General features: G+C 34.0%; 1 protein-coding gene across 1 annotated transcript in view; it reads left to right on the top strand.

Annotated features, from left to right (window-relative positions):
- Positions 1–2,065: 2,065 nt before the first annotated feature.
- Positions 2,066–16,350, top strand: part of LOC124359483 (formin-binding protein 4-like) — a 68,586-nt gene continuing 54,301 nt past the window's right edge. Inside the window, exons 1-3 of the mRNA XM_046812245.1 lie at positions 2,066–2,332; positions 6,607–6,715; positions 15,811–15,998. Of these exons, the coding sequence (XP_046668201.1) occupies positions 6,634–6,715; positions 15,811–15,998 (270 nt within the window). The 5' untranslated portion in view covers positions 2,066–2,332; positions 6,607–6,633. The remainder of the gene's footprint in view (positions 2,333–6,606; positions 6,716–15,810; positions 15,999–16,350) is intronic.

The following is a 16,350-nucleotide window of genomic DNA, read 5'->3' on the forward strand; positions in this document are numbered from 1 at the left end:
TGTTGCTAAGATTTATATCAAAATGTTCTTCAGCTTGCCGCTGGGAAATCAATGGGTAGGTTAATCCTTGTATCCAAGCAAAAACAGATTTTCTGTCACACTTACTGTAGATGTACTGCAATGTAGAGGGATTATGGGTAGCAATGTTGTTACTTTTAGATCAATAAAAAAGTTAAGTGTGATTGATTCTTGTCACGTAAGATGATCTCCTCGTCAGCTATAAATACTCAAGTGTCCACGAAGTGGGAAATATGAGATCAAGAATGGCACCACGATATCGAGTCTGATTTTATTTTACTGAGATAGATTCAGTATCTTAGCCAGATCAATAATGAATGCTCTGGTAAGATGGGCAAGGGTAGCAAAGAGATAGGCCATATAGTGGTAGGCTGATTGCAATCCCCCAGAATAAAGAAGTTGTGACCGTAGGATTTGATGATGCCACTTCCATCACAGCTTCACAAAGCCGTTCATATTTAGAAGCATGCATGTTTTGTGCATGTTTGGCGGTATTAGCTTTATTGGGTTTTGCCTTGACAATAAAAAATTCGACTTCTCTAACAGTAGTCACCAGTTGACATTAAGGAACTGATAAGGTGATAGCAACCAGAACACCACCACCACTGTGTTTGGTGGTATTTGCAGTGGACCTGTCCCATCTGATTGTAGAGAAACTTTGTAGACCCAATTCAGAGTCGTTAATATAAGGTGCTGGGAATTAGTTTCTACCAAAACAATAATGTCTCATATATATATATATATATATATATATATATATATATATATATATATATGTATATATATAAGTAGCAACCGCTTGCTTTAGTTGTGTTAACTTAGTCCTAAGACCATTTACACATTGAAAATATACAACAATGTGTTTACCGTCGGACTTAACTAGTTTTTTTTAACAACTACAGAAACACTACTGATGATGCAGATTCAAAGTTAATACTGTTATTGAATTATATTTCACCCAATAATATTTACTAATAAAGTGATTTCTTGATGTATTAAAATTATTTTGACTGTGTTGTACTAAATCTCTAATGCAAGTAACATTTAACTAATATTAAAATTGAGAACCATACTTGCAACATGTCTCTTCAAAACTTGCTTTAGTTATTAACAGATCTTATTAATGTTTTATCAAAAAATAATGCAATAGTAAAAGAGAGCTAACACTAGTTGACAACAAATTTACCATATGAAAATCGTAATTCCACTATAAAAGAACTACTTACGCCAAATCCCGCACTGGCTTGTACAAGGAGTTATGGCCGAAAAATTGCTAACAGTTAAATCCCCACAAAACACTTAAAAAACGAAGAGATGTGCGTGTCGGAGGTTTTTATACAGACCCTTTCTCTAACCAACTCATCAATGACGCCTTTGATTGGTCTCCGACTATCCAATCAAACGGCTAGAGAAATTAATTGTCAATTGAACACCGATTGTAAGCCGTTAACAAATTCATCTTCCAGATATACCGCTGTCTTACTGTAACATTCCTACATCCGCGGATCTTTTATTGAGAAATTACATTATAAAGCCAAGAAACAAAAAGAATTACTGTTCGATTGATAAATAATTGACAAGAATTGCATCTGGGTTGATATTTTCCCGGCTATACTATGCTTTTAGCCAAATGACTAAGAATGACAATTAATTGTGTTCTGTTTGTTAGCTATATTATATTATGTTGCTCTTTTGTAAATAGTTTATTATGCTGTGTTTCATTTTATATTGCATCTAATTGCAATATATTAATTGTGTAAATGGTGTGAAACTGTTGGAAAGAATAAATAAATAAAAATGCCATTTCAAACTTTACTCCACGATTGTTAGTTTACAAGAACGATTCTGCTTGTCAATACGAAGCCTGTTCTTATAAGAAATTTCAGATAAAAACAGTGCATAGAAGGCGACCAGTACATATTATTTTGCAATCTTGGAATGAGTCATTGTGATTTGGATTTGGAGGTGTTTGGGCAGGATAGAGGTGTTTTGAAGGACTATGTAATTTGAATTGTGAATTTGCTTTTTTACTCTATGATTGAGAATCAGTCAGTATTGGTTTTGGTTTCGTTTAGTCGTCGGCCATTGCCCACTGGCATTTGCATTAATTGTGTTGCATATAGTAGTACAGTACATTCATTATGTGGTGTTTATTGTAGAACAATTTAGACGTAATTCGCGATTTTTTATTCTTTCGGAGTTTTATTCAGAGTAGCTGGCTGTCCTTCTTCATTAGAATTTGTAAACTGGGTACAAATCACATTTAATTGATCTTGAAAAAAAGTTTCTAAACCTGAAAATTATTGTGTGCTTGGTAAGTAGGCTATTTCCATTAATTATAAATATACATAAGGGAAAATGTAGTGATCGTAGTGTATTTTATCTATACTAAGGCCTGCTTCATAGCTTCCAAGTTTGGTTCTTATTTATTATTGTTATACAGCTTTGTATAGGCTAGATAACAGATCAATCCTTTATCACGTACATGCCATTTCAAATACATGATTGAAACTTTTTAATACTAGGCCTAGTTCCTTCAATAGGACTCAAACTACCCATGTCAAATTAGTCTAATTGTGCTCTAATTTCTCAGAAGTTTCTGTGGGGCTGCAGTATAATGAGCGACCTACACTCGTTATTTGATTGCTATTATCAAACAATTCTATATATTATGCAATTTTGATATTTAAAAATCGTACACAATAAGAGTTATAATAAATTACAGTTATTATTATAAAACCAACTATGGCTTAGACTTAGATATCAAAGAAACCTTACAATATGTATTAAAAACTTGCCAGCTTGATATCAAGAAGCAACCGCTTTTGTGAAATGAAGAAAAGAATTATCCTGAGGTGTTACCAGAAGCCAAATACCCCCATGTTAAAGCCACTTAAACAAATCTCGTTACTTGTGTGAAATATCTTATATATTTTCCTCATATTCATCGCCAATTAGGCCTACTATTAACTAATAAGTGGATTTCATATGCTAAGTTAAATAAATTGTAATATCAAATTATCCTACGGATAAAAACAATTGAACCATTCGACAATAGCAATTGAATAACGAGTGTAGGCCGCTTATTAAAGTCTACCCTAATAAGCAGCCACCAACACAATCAGATTAAGATTATCAAATGATTCGAATCATTGATATTATGACCATTTAAAGGACTAAAAGTAAAATGTCGGAACAAAAAATGTAATAGATATTTCAAAGAACAATATGGGGTAAATATTAAGATCAGCGACTACCGCTCCGATCGCCGTAAGGTTTTTCGTACTAACACAGGTTAACGTAATTTCACCGAAAAAATAGTCCGGATTATCGCTAACATATAAAAACCAGTTTTACGGCAGTACAATGTTGGCAATACAAAACACATAAATAACAAGATTTTCGACTATCAAACTAAAAACAATGGCCGACCATGGACGTTTTGATGAATTGACAGTAGCCACGTGACAAACAGGAAGGTTTCCGATTGGCCGGACGGGTCACGTGACCTATAGGACGGCTTCGATTGACCGCCAGACGTACACAAACAAACCCACATGGACAAGGAATAATTAGTGAAGTTATTGACATGGCTTGCGATGGTTCTTGTCACACGCTAAAAAGACCCTAGCTTGCCTATTCAAAATTCAGATCACGCGATGCTTGCCCGCTGCGCAGCGCTTTGCACTGCTTGCTCTTTTAGAAAAAAAATTAACTCGAGCTTGCAAAGTCCAAGCCCAGATCACGCATGACTGCTTACACACACAACACTCAGACAGAACTAACGCAGGTTTCATTACAGGCAAAAGATAAGCGGCGCCCGTTTAGACGAGTTTATACTAGAATTAGTACATGGACTACTACCCTACGAACTAATAACACCAAAAAAACGAATAAATGCATTGTCAGTCAGGTTTTTCAAATTTTATTTTTTCCAAAATTTTTTTTGGGGGGGGGAGTAAACGGCTACGGCGATAATCGGGACTACTTTTTTCGGTGAAATTACGTGCCCTACGAACTAATAACGCCAAAAAAACGAATAAATGCACTGTCAGTCAGGTTTTTTTAATTTTATTTTTTCCAAAAATTTTTTTTGGGGGGGGGAGTAAACGGCTACGGCGATAATCGGGACTATTTTATTCGGTGACATTACGTTAACCTGTGTCAGAATGCAAAAAATTACGGCGATCGGAGTGGTAGTCGCTGAGCTTAAGATTTACCCAATATGGTTTCAGTTTTAAATCTTGGAAATTTATGTATTTAGGCCTAAATATTAATATAATTTACAAATTTTAATATCAGGGTCCCTACCCAACCGTGAAATCGAGAATAAGCCGTGAATTTTGTTCACCATGAAAAACCCTTAAATAACCTATAATTTTATTGTACAAACCGTGAAAATCTCTACAACTTGCAATTAAATTAATCAGCATGCGTCACACCGTGACTTTCGTTAGACCTGGTTCTTACGTGAGCGAGAATGACGCAAGCTAATCACGGCGATCAGTCTTGGCGCTATTTACTAGTGTACCAGATTAAATAGAGTCTACTTCCAACATTGGGTAAAGTGTTTGAAAAGCTGTTCCTTTCTAGACTACTCTCCTTCTTGGACTGATTTGAGATCCTATGAAAAGAGCAATTTGGTTTTAGGAGAGGTAGATCTACAATTGATGCGGTCACACAGCTTATTGTCATTATTCTGGAGGGCCTAGATAGTAGAAAACCTGCAATCAGCATTTTCCTGGATTTTTCAAAGGCTTTTGACTGCGTGGATCATAAAATACTGATCTCGAAATTAAATAGCTGTGGGATACGAGGTACACTACTCAGTTGACTAAAATCAGACCTACTTGAAAGATCTCAATATGTTCACCTCAATGAAAATCAGTCAAAAACTTTGCCCATTACATACAGAGTCCCACAGGAATCAATTTTAGGTTCAGTACTTTTTTTAATTTATGTAAATTATCTCAGGTCATAAGTAACCTCAGGCCAAATTATTCAATATGCGGATGACACTACTCTCTGTTTCCAAGGGAATTGTAAGGAAGAATTGGAAAAGCAATGCTATGAAAGTTTAAATTCTTAACACTTGGCTATAACACTTGGGGGAGGGATGTGTTAAGGGCAGCACAGCACAGGCTCCAAGCTTATGAAGCTCTACCCCGTGAAGTCAGAGCTAAATTAATCAATTTGTTTCCCCCCGGTATCCATGAGGAACACAGGGAAACGCTGTTTAAAAAGAAATTAAAGAAGTTTTTAGTAGGGGGGGTCTTCTTCCATGAGACAGAGTTTTAAGGAGCCGACCTGTTTTAAGTCTTAAATTATGTTTTTAGGATTCTTATTGTATTTTAAAGTTTTTATCTGTTTTAAAGTTTTAACTATTTAAAAGTATTTATAATTTTATATTTTTAGTTATATAGTTTTTGTATGGATACTGTTCAATTTGACCAAGTTGAATTTGAAGTAACCGATTGTGTATATACTTATAATTTAATAACATAAATTGTGTTTTAAATAATAACCTGTTAAATGTTATATTAAATTTAGTTTAGTGCTCTAGACAGCTTAGAATTAAGATGGAATTGACGGATGCTATACAATATTTTAATTGTTTAGCAGCAATAAAGAGATTTATTATTATTATCACGCGTCTGCATTGAATTAAAGACCATTTCCCCCTAGCAATAATCCTTTCTAGATGAGGTCCCCAGTTTAGAACCCATCTAGGATCATGCCCAGGTACTTGAGCTCGGACTTCAACTCAGTGGAAGAACCTCTGAGTAGAAAAGGACCTATACCTTCCAACTGATGCCTCCTGGTAAAGTCAACCATTTACTCTAATGTATACACACACAAAAATAACGTGGTCAACAAACAAAAGGGATTACTTTTAGAGTTTAGGACAAAACTAGTTGTGGTAGATGAAACTCACTGCAACTGCCATCCAGTGTTGGTACTCCCCACTCCTTGACATTTTGCTTCCCTCCCATTCAATGCCTCCAATAATGCCTCCAAAATCTTATATCCTAGCTTATTTCTTTATCCAGTCTCTCCTCAAGTGACAAGTGAATAATTCTATATTTTTATCCAAACCAGTAGCAGACCTACCGAATTCACAAAACAAATATAATTATCAGATAATATCTTTCATAATATTATTAAAAATATATATATTTTTAATAACTTATAATATTTTAGTTCTCAGTACCTTTATACTATGCTATGAATATTATTTATTATAATAAATGAAACTTAACCCTAAAATATACATTCCTAAAATATTTTTAGAATGTATATGCTGGAAACCTTACATAGTAAAATTGTTAAATTAGCAATATTTAGGCATTATTGATTATTGCCAATATTAAGTTATGATTTTTAAGTCATAAATACCTTTACACCTTTAATAATGCCCATTTATAAATTTCCTGCCCACTGGGCTTTTGTCCAGCCCATATCACTAATTGGTATGAAAGTGTACTATTGAGAAATCGTTATGTATTTTTAGATTGTTTTAAGTAATATGGGAAATTAAATATTATTCCGTTATTATTACCTAATATTACCAATTTTTTATGATTTCAGCCTTTTGGTGACTGCTTATATGAAGAAATGAAAAGACGTGGAACAAGTCGACGTCAGGTCTTGGATCTTGACACTAAAACTAGTAGTTCTCCAAAAAGATCTTGGCAAAGTGAGTTATTACTAAGATGAATACTTTGTACTAACATATTTGTTGTTTCTGTGCATAGAAATATTTTTTAACAACTTAACAGTTATTAGTGGATTAAATAGTTATAAAATATGGCACAAATATTTATCTTCACTTATTCATGTACTGGATTTTGTCATGTCCACATTACCAGAGTTTTAAAAATTATAGGATAGGCCATTTGAATCCTTTACCATATATTATTTTAATATTTATTATTTTGAAACATGTAAATATTTATTCATCTCTGAAGTTGCTTGGATTCAACAACAGAACTGCGGAGACTTGTGATGTCATTAATTATTGGCTGATCATCAGTATACAAATTACCAATCACAAACACGTTTTTGTCATATTTTGTCTTTGAAAAAATCTTATTAAGCTTGATAATCTCATTAACAAATTGTCTTGGTTTTAAAATATTATTTTGCTTGTATTTAGTATTTTTTAAATTTATATTCTAGTTAAATTATCCCAGTTCAGTAAACCATATTTTGCTTATAGATCTATATTTTATGTACATGTATCAACGCGAATCTGCTACGTATATTTGGTATATTGGACGTAAATAAAGTCTAATAGAACAATGTAGTTTTTTTAGGCCTTTAGTAAGTAATAATCTTACAAAAATAGTGGCCTTCAGATAATAATAAAGTAGTGATTTTTAATAAAGAATATTCCAATGGACTCCTATTTAACCTATTGGCCTACTAGTTTATATAGCCTCTGAACTGCATAGTAAATCTATCCCAGGAGCTGGTGGAATTGTTTTTTTACTTTAAGAATGTACAAAATGAATTTATTTGATAAAATTGAATGTGTAATACATTATTTTTTAGAGAAAAGTTGAAACAATCATGGTAAGTGATGAAATATTGCTTTCTCTTGTAATAGGAGAAGTAATAATACAAGGGTTATCCAGAAAGTAGATTACAGTTTAATATAAACAAAGTACAAGAAAAACATTGTATTATATACATTTGAATGTGACACTAAAAGACTATTTTTCACCATAGTCACCATACAAATTTCTGCACTTATCATAGCGGTAAAATATGGGTAGTCATACCCTCACACAGTTCCACGTCGTCATCAAAGCGCTGTTTCCAGGGGTCCCCACCCGACCGTGAAAAAACCGTGAAACCAGGAATAAGCCTGTGAATTTCGTTTCACCGTGAAAAAACCTTAAATAAGCCGTGAATTTTGTTTACATACCGTGAAAATCTCTACAACTTTTGAATAAATAAAATCAACACGGGTCGTCGTCAGACGATCATATGGGAAAGTTGACCTTCGCTATTGCAAAGTAAAAAGTAGCACGCAATTGTAGGGGATAGACCACGAAGTTTGACAGGTGCTGCTATCTGAGCGATTTTACTGATAATATGGTTTATAAACAAATGAGGAAAAGGAAGGGCCGGTGGGAGATGACGCTTCCGGCTCAAATCACGTGAGGCCTGTCTTTGTCTGTCGCCAGGTTCCGGGCCTTGGCTACGCTACGCGGCTGTAAACAAGGCATTCTCTGATTGAACGCGAGATTAATAACACAATTTAATTACTTGATAGATTGTCGTTAATGTAAAACACTTTTCGTATTGGAGTTTTTATTGTATCAGATATAGTCTATTATTGTTTTCATAAAATAAAAAAAAGTATACAAATCCTTAATCTAATGTAAGGAATTTAAATTACATTTTAACTTAATTTCATTCTATTAAATCCCTTATTTTATTTAAATATTAATGAGAAAAAATGCTATTCAGTACGATATCTATATCGTTGTGTGTAATGACTGTTAACACAATGTAATAATTATAAAAAATTTTTAATTTATGGTGGACAATAAATTGAATTAATTTAGGGTCTTGCGTAAATTAATAGTATAATAATGTGACGGAGCAGAACCTACACGACACATATCAATTAACGCAGCGAGACCATAACTTTATAGGCCTATATAACTGTTTTAATTACCAGTAAGGTCGTTTGAGAAAACAATTTTATTTTTCATCTCTTTAGATATTAAAACGGTAGTGATATGCGTTTTCCTTATCAATAATATTTTTTTATGATTCCTAAGCTGCATGGATATTACGAGTGTACACGGTTTAAATCTTTTATGGTGAATGTGTGTTTAAATTGTTTAATGTATTAGTAAAATATTACAAATGAAACGTCATGTGTTATAAAAACGTTAGAAAAAAAAACCATTGCATTTTTCTCTAACCAGGAAACAACAAACGTCAAGTAACTTTGTAGTGTTAAGCTTTATTACTACAAAACTACAAATCGAGGAAGTCGTCCAAGTATAATTTTGTCGGGTTCCATACGACTACGTTAACGCTATTAATCATTTCATGCAGATGAAAAATATATCGTACAAGGTTCATTTATTGTAATGTGGTGCAGCGATGTGTTATGGTAAAAATAACCTTTTGTTGTCTACTGTCAATGAGAGTGGAAGGGGAGGGGTATATCGTGTACTCCACTCCCCCATCCTCGGACAACAGCTGGTTTCATGTCTCAACATGAAAGATTTGTTTCCCCAGCTCGGCACTCCAATCTTATTCTTATTGTGAGAATTGATATAAAGATTTAAAGCTTTTCATTCAACTCATTCTGACACTTTCTCACGGAAATTCTTCTGTTGAAAGAGGCTTCTCTGTCAACAAACAGTGTATAGTTGAAAACTTGAAGGAGGAGAGTTTAGTCGCGTTGAGAAAAGTTTGTGTGACGGCATATCAGCAGCAGGAGGATTGGAGGCAATGGAAATCACTAATGAATTAGTTCATGCTGCCAAAAATTCCCACGCCCACTTACTCGGAGCACTTGGCAACACAACGAGAAGAAATGAAAGACAAAATTTAATTCTGAGAAAGAGAGGAAGCACAGCTGCAATAGAAAAAAAAGAATTGGAAGCACAAAAATTCCAGGTTTTGTCCGACGCCAGGAAAAGGGCAGCTGAGTTAGACGATAAGATACAGGAACTTAGCAAAAAGTGCAAATCGTAATTCACTTTTATTCTAGACATTTTTATCAATTTCTTTATTTATGTGTACAAATATAATTTTTTTTTTTGTATAAACTGGTACCAAATAACTTTTCTTATAACAAGTTGTATATAATTTTTATACAATTTAACGTTTATATGTTATTTTAATTTCAATAAAATTGCCTTTTCTTATGTACTAATTAAAAATGTGAACCTGTGATTATGTGAAAAATTTTCCTGTGGAAGAAAATCGATCGAAATAATAAATAATAATGTGTTAAACAAGAAAATAATTTAATAATCACGCAAGTGTACTTCATGGACTCAAACGAGTTAGCCTTAGCCAACGTACGAATCCTGTCACCCTGCATCTTGTTTAACCTGTGTCAACAAAGTTCTCTTCAGATTTCAACAAACTTGTAAGTTAAAGAAAATTATGAGCTATGTGCATGCTAATTATATTGAAATTTGTCTTTGTCATTGCTTTGATGACTGTTATGATGATGTTTTGTAAAAAAAATATGCCCTTGTTATATTCATTATGTAGCAAATCGCACATAAAATCGGGCTCGCTCGCCGCTCATTGCTTGCGTCGTAACCGAAGCCTATTGTTATTTCGTTCTTTTAGACGTTTCCGTCAATTCCTGCACGACCAATGACATCGTTAGTCAAATGGGAAGAAGTTTTATATTGTATTTTACCGCTCTGCCGCGTCTGTAGTGTTTACGTCTCAACTTCGCTCCTCTCCAACACGATTTTGTTTGTACCGGTAACGTTGTTTAATGAAAACTTTCCCGACCTTGAATTTAATTTATTTTTTAACCGTGAAAACCGTGAATTTAGCCGTGAATTTGAGTATTTAGATTGAGTGGGAACCCTGTGTTTTGCAAGCCAGGTCTTCATTGATGGAGACAGGTGGTAGTCGCTGAGTGCAAAGGCTGGACTGTAAGTCAGATATGGAAACACCTCCAACTTATAAGCGGATTTCTCGAGTTCGATTTGCCATGTGTGTTCAGGCGTTGAGAAAAAACAAAATGTTTAAACTTAACTTTCCTTTGTGCTTGATTTGTATTGATTGCTCTTCTTAACTTTTGCAAGGTTTCACAATACCTCACAGAATTAATGGTTGTAAGTGCCACATTCTAAGAAATCAACAAGAATTCCATTCCTGCCCCAAAAAATGGTTGCCATAATCTTCTGTGGTGACAATGTTTGCATACATTTCCTAGGTTGTTTGGAGGAGTGTGTCCTCAGTACATAGACTGTAATTTGGTTTCACAATTCACATGTTTTACCTCAAGAAATCAAGAATCTTTATTGTTGTCCCACTTAAAAGTATTAACAATGTCAGAGCTGGTATGAGTTAGGCCACATCAATTGTCACATTTCTTATAACTAATTAAAATTCCCTTAAAACCAGTTTAAAATTCAACATTTACAACTAATTAAAATTCCTTAAAACTAGTTTAAAATTCAACATTCAATGTTATTAAAATCACTTAAATAAACTTCCTCAACTGAATAAAAGGCTTTCACTTTTAGCCACTTAATTAACATATTCTTAAAGTTCTTAGTGCTCATTGTTTTGGCGTTGAGAGGTAACTTATTAAATAGTTTTGTACCAATGTAGATATAGCTATGTTGGGGATTTTGCTCAGCCTAGTATATTTCACATCAATTAAGTTTACAGATCTGGTATTATAAGAATGTACAGAGTTTCTTAGGCTAAACGAAGTCAGATTTTCTTTGATAAAAACCAGGCTTTGCAAAATGTAAATACTTGGCAGCGTTAGTATACCTAGCTCTATAAAAAAAGGTTTACAAGAATCTGTTTCACTTATGTTCACAAGGCATCGAATAGCTTTTTTTTTTGACATTTAAATACTTCCTTTGCACCACCAGAGTTGCCCCAAAGAATAGTGGCCATACAAAAGGTGAGAGTGAAAAAGTGAAAAGTAGGCATTGATAAGTATACTAGGACTTGGTACATAACATGAGTTTCTTTAAACAAAAGATAACTCTAGAAAGGCGAGAGCAGAGTGAGTTGGTATGAACACCCCAAGTAAGGCTAGAATCTAGATTAATTCCTAGAAGTTTCACAGATTTATTTTCAGAGCCTTTAGGTCTACTACTTAAACTAAATACAATGTTTTCTGTTTTTTCTTGGTTAACCTTTAATTTGTTTGCATGAAACCATATGTGGGATCTTTCTTTCATGTAATTCAAAATTACATTATTCAGGTTACGATCTTTACCTGATGTTTAACAGAGTTGTGTCGTCTGCATAGAGTATGGTTTTGTTAGGCACAAAGGCAGGCAAGTCATTTACAAAAACAGTAAACAAGAAGGGGCCCAGGACGGAGCCCTGAGGCACTCCACAAGTAACATGCTTAAGACTAGACAGGTCTGCGCCCACCCTCACATACTGCAAACGATCAGTCAGGTAAGAAATGAACAGAGACAGTTCCTTGTGCTCAACACCATAGTAACTTAGCTTTTCTATGAGTTCATTATGAGGTACCATATTCGAATGCTTTACTTAAGTCTAAAAGTAGTGCACAGGCTTCTTCCTTGTTTTCAAAACTTTCTAATACATGAGATACAACAGTTTCCACTGCCTTAACAGTTGTCAAGTTATATTCCTGAATCCGTACTGAGCAGGTGTAAACAAGTGGTTATGCTCAAAAAAATTCACAATTTGCTTTTTCATAATACTTTCAATTATTTTAGATATAACAGCCACAAGGGCGATTGGACGATAATTGCTTATATTTGACCTATCTCCTTTCTTGTGGATAGGAACAGTGACAGTAACTTTTAGACATTGAGGGTAAATGCCTATGCTAAGAATAAAATTAATTAAATACGTTAATGGACAGGATATGTTTTTCAATAATTTTTTTTAGCACAAAATTCGAGAGGCCAAAGACATCCTCAGATTTAGAATTGCTTAGCTTATTTACAGTATTACACACGTCAGCAATGCTCACTTCAGACCAAGTGAAAGAGGGTGAATTGGGTGATTTAATACCCGATGATTTCAATACCATATCTATAGGACAAGCAGTGCTTACACTATCACTATTTCTATTTACAATATCATTAATATTTACAAAGAAGTCATTAAACTCACCAGCTGTAATAGGTGTATCATGGTTTAGACCTTTTTTGTTTAAGCGGCAGTAACAGAGTTAATAACCGCCCATGCAGCTTTACAGTGATTATTGGATTCCATTAATATACTTATCATTTGCCATTCTTTTTGCATTGTCTATTTGCTCTCTGTAATATTTTCTTCAAATTTCTGTGGCTACACACTAGGCTAGGATTAGACTTACTTCTTTCGTAGCATATATCTAGGAGTAGCCTAACTTTAGCAAGGTAAGGAGTATACCAATTTTTGTTTACCGTGTTACGGCTTTCATTGCTATTCTGTTTGATAGTTTTTTGGTTTTTAAAGGACAACATTCATTGAAATTGTCAGTTAAAATTTTGCATAAAAGACTGGAAAGCTTCGTCAACTTTACTTGCCAGTAAAAATACATTTAACCAGTTAATCTGACTTAACCTACATTTAAGCCTATTAATACAATTTTCATTCAATAGTCTGTAAGTTATAGTTCTCGGTGTGCAGTCTGCAACTGATGGGAACACTTTACTTTTCTTAGTTAGGCCAAGGAAGCTCATTTTCAGAAGAAAGTCCACTGTGGTCGGAGAGATGAGGGGGTGTTGTTTTCACAGATAAAAGTTGTAGGCTGCAGGTTGGAAATAAAGTTATCCAAACAGGAAGAGTTACGGGTTGGTTGAGAGTTCAGACAAAAACAGTCATAAGACTTTAGCATGTTTAAAAAATTTTTAACTTGACTGTCATTGTTTCTTGGATCTAGGTTCATGTCAGTAGCGATTAAAATTTTAAAGTTTCTATATTTTACCATGTTGTCAAAAGTGTCAAAGAGTTTGGACATCTTTGCGGTGAAAATTTCTACAGAGGAATCCGGAGTACGGTAAGACAGACACAACTAATAAGTTAATTGAAGTGAAAGTGATCACAGCTGCCTCAAACTGCTTCAGTTCGCACAAAGAGTCAATTTCAACAACCTCACAACAACTTTGAAGATAGTCTCTCACAAATATAGCCACACCCCCATAGGACACATTTCTACAGTAGCTTGCAGCCAATATGTAGCCTACTGGTGAGTATGTGTGCAAACTCATCATGAGTACAACCAATGTTCATTAATGCACAGTACATCGCACTTGACATCATTCAGAAAAAATTCCAGAGTATTTACTTTATTTTTTATTGATTGAATATTAAGATGTGCAACTATCAATTCAGAGTTTTCTTCGACAGAGTTGCACATGCCAGGCCCAAGCCTACACTGAGTCCCACTTTTATCTATACTCAAGTCTAACAATTTAGAGTGTTCTTTGACGGAGTTACACAAACTAGACATAGGCCTACTCTGAGTCCCACTTGTTTTTTGAACTTAGGTCTAGCTCTTCGGTTTCCACATATTGGTCCTGTTCCAAAAAAGAAGAGTCCCTTCTAGTAGAAGAGTTTGTACGGTAATATCGAAATCGATTTACGAAGGCTCCCGAAGGCCAGAAGTCAGGTGAAAAGATTTTTTCCCATAAAGATATAGGTACACCTACCTTGTACGAACTGTAACCAGGTCGCTTATTTTTTAACTTGGTTATTACATAGTTTACCTTCCGCTTTCTTTTTAAGGTATTGTTTCAGAGAGTCACTATCTACATTTTCTCCTACTCTTGATACGAACAGGTATCTAAGTTTGTCCACTATCTTCAGTGTTTCATCACTATTAGCTCGTCCAATTATAAAACCAGAATTATTTTTATTGAAACGTCTGTTGTGTTTACGCTTTCTGTTCTCAACCTCAATAAATTCATCTTTGTTTGGCTGAGGTTCGCCACCGTCGGCCATTTCAGTTTCTGAGGCACATGGAGAAATCGTTTTCCAAGTCCTGCACAGAAGAAGCAAGATTATAATGAATGGACTTTTTTTCCCTCCGACTCTATTTTTTCCCGGTCTCTCGGTATATTCTCCACCTGTCTCATATCCTGTAATAATTCGATCGAGTAATACGAGTTAGCATCTTTTATAAGTGTTCAAAAATGTCAATGATACAGCCATAACGTTGATTTATATGGGTTTCTGTTAAGATTTTTGGTACTTATCTATGGTAACCTAACTTCTACATAACAGTTTTATGTAACAAAACTCCTTGAAATTTGAGGAAAACTAAGTAAGATTTCTGTTATTGTGAATTAGTGGTTTTCTTTAATTTCCTAATCGACTTAAGAGACAATTTCATTAGTCACAATGCTTGGCTGTCCACTTCGTTTGTCATAATGCACATTAGTTCGGCCATTTTTAAACCTTATGCATCACTGATGCACTCTCCACTTTTAATAATCACATTGTTCCCATAAACTTTACAGAGTTGGCGATAATTCTCAATTGGTTTATTGTGCTTAGTCAACAAAAACCGTATTACCGACCGCACTTTATAGCTCGCAGGATTTTCTATTGCGTCACACATTTTAAACTGCTATTGTAAAACAACGAGGAGCAACAGTACCTCTCACTAGCACAGCTGCATAGCCACTGAACAGAGAAATGGCCCCCTTTGATTAACATTATATTATTTCTGTATAATAATGCTCATTACAAGTACATAATATGAAAGTAAGTAATATTTTATACAACTGAGTCACTTAATGATCTGTGTTAATAAATACTGTTATAGGGAAGATTTGAAACTGTTGAGTGTTTATAGTTAGTTATGATCAATTATTTATGTTGTTAATAGTTTTGATTACTTCAGTTGATAAGAGGAGAAGAAAGTGAACAATACATGTTAAGTGAATAACATGAAAGTGTGTGTTTTAAAGAACTAAATCTGTAAAAATCTAACAGACTATTTGTATCTATTATTTTAAAATATTGTTATAAGAAATCTTTAAGAAACTGAGTATTATTTATATTAAGTTGTGATAAATTAGTTATTGAGACTGTTATAATACTGTTGTTTCATAATAATTTTTGCATATGTTGCAGCCAAGTATCAGCAGATCTGTTTGGACCACAAAAACAGTAAAGGAAGCTCTACAATAGTAGCACAAAATGGTGCAGACAACCAAGAAAAGAAGCTTCCTCAGCTAGTTGGGTATGCATCAGACAGCGAAAGTGATGAGGCTAAAACCACAAACCAGGATCTAGACGCAAAAGTTGAGGATTTCTTAAAGGTAATTTAACATAAATGTTTTTATTTACGGTTTTGTATAACTGAATGCAAAAAAGAAAATTCTATACACTCATACATTTTGATCATTTCAAGCAACATGTTATGGTTCAGTTTTTAAAGTTTCGTTACGCCCTTTCCATGCGACCCCATTTTTAGTAAGTACTTGCCAAAATAGCCGAGTCAATTTTGAATCATTTGAAGCAAGGGTTTACATGATTTAGTTGAACTATTTTATTGTTAACACAACTTTATGATTCCTTCGATGTTATTCTGCTTAATAAATGTACATTATAAATATATAAACATTGCTAGTAGTTAGTCACCTGCAGCTTCAAATGCAATTTTAAAATAAA

This window comes from Homalodisca vitripennis, chromosome 4, assembly GCF_021130785.1.
Source record: "Homalodisca vitripennis isolate AUS2020 chromosome 4, UT_GWSS_2.1, whole genome shotgun sequence".
Taxonomy (NCBI): Eukaryota; Metazoa; Arthropoda; class Insecta; order Hemiptera; family Cicadellidae; genus Homalodisca; species Homalodisca vitripennis.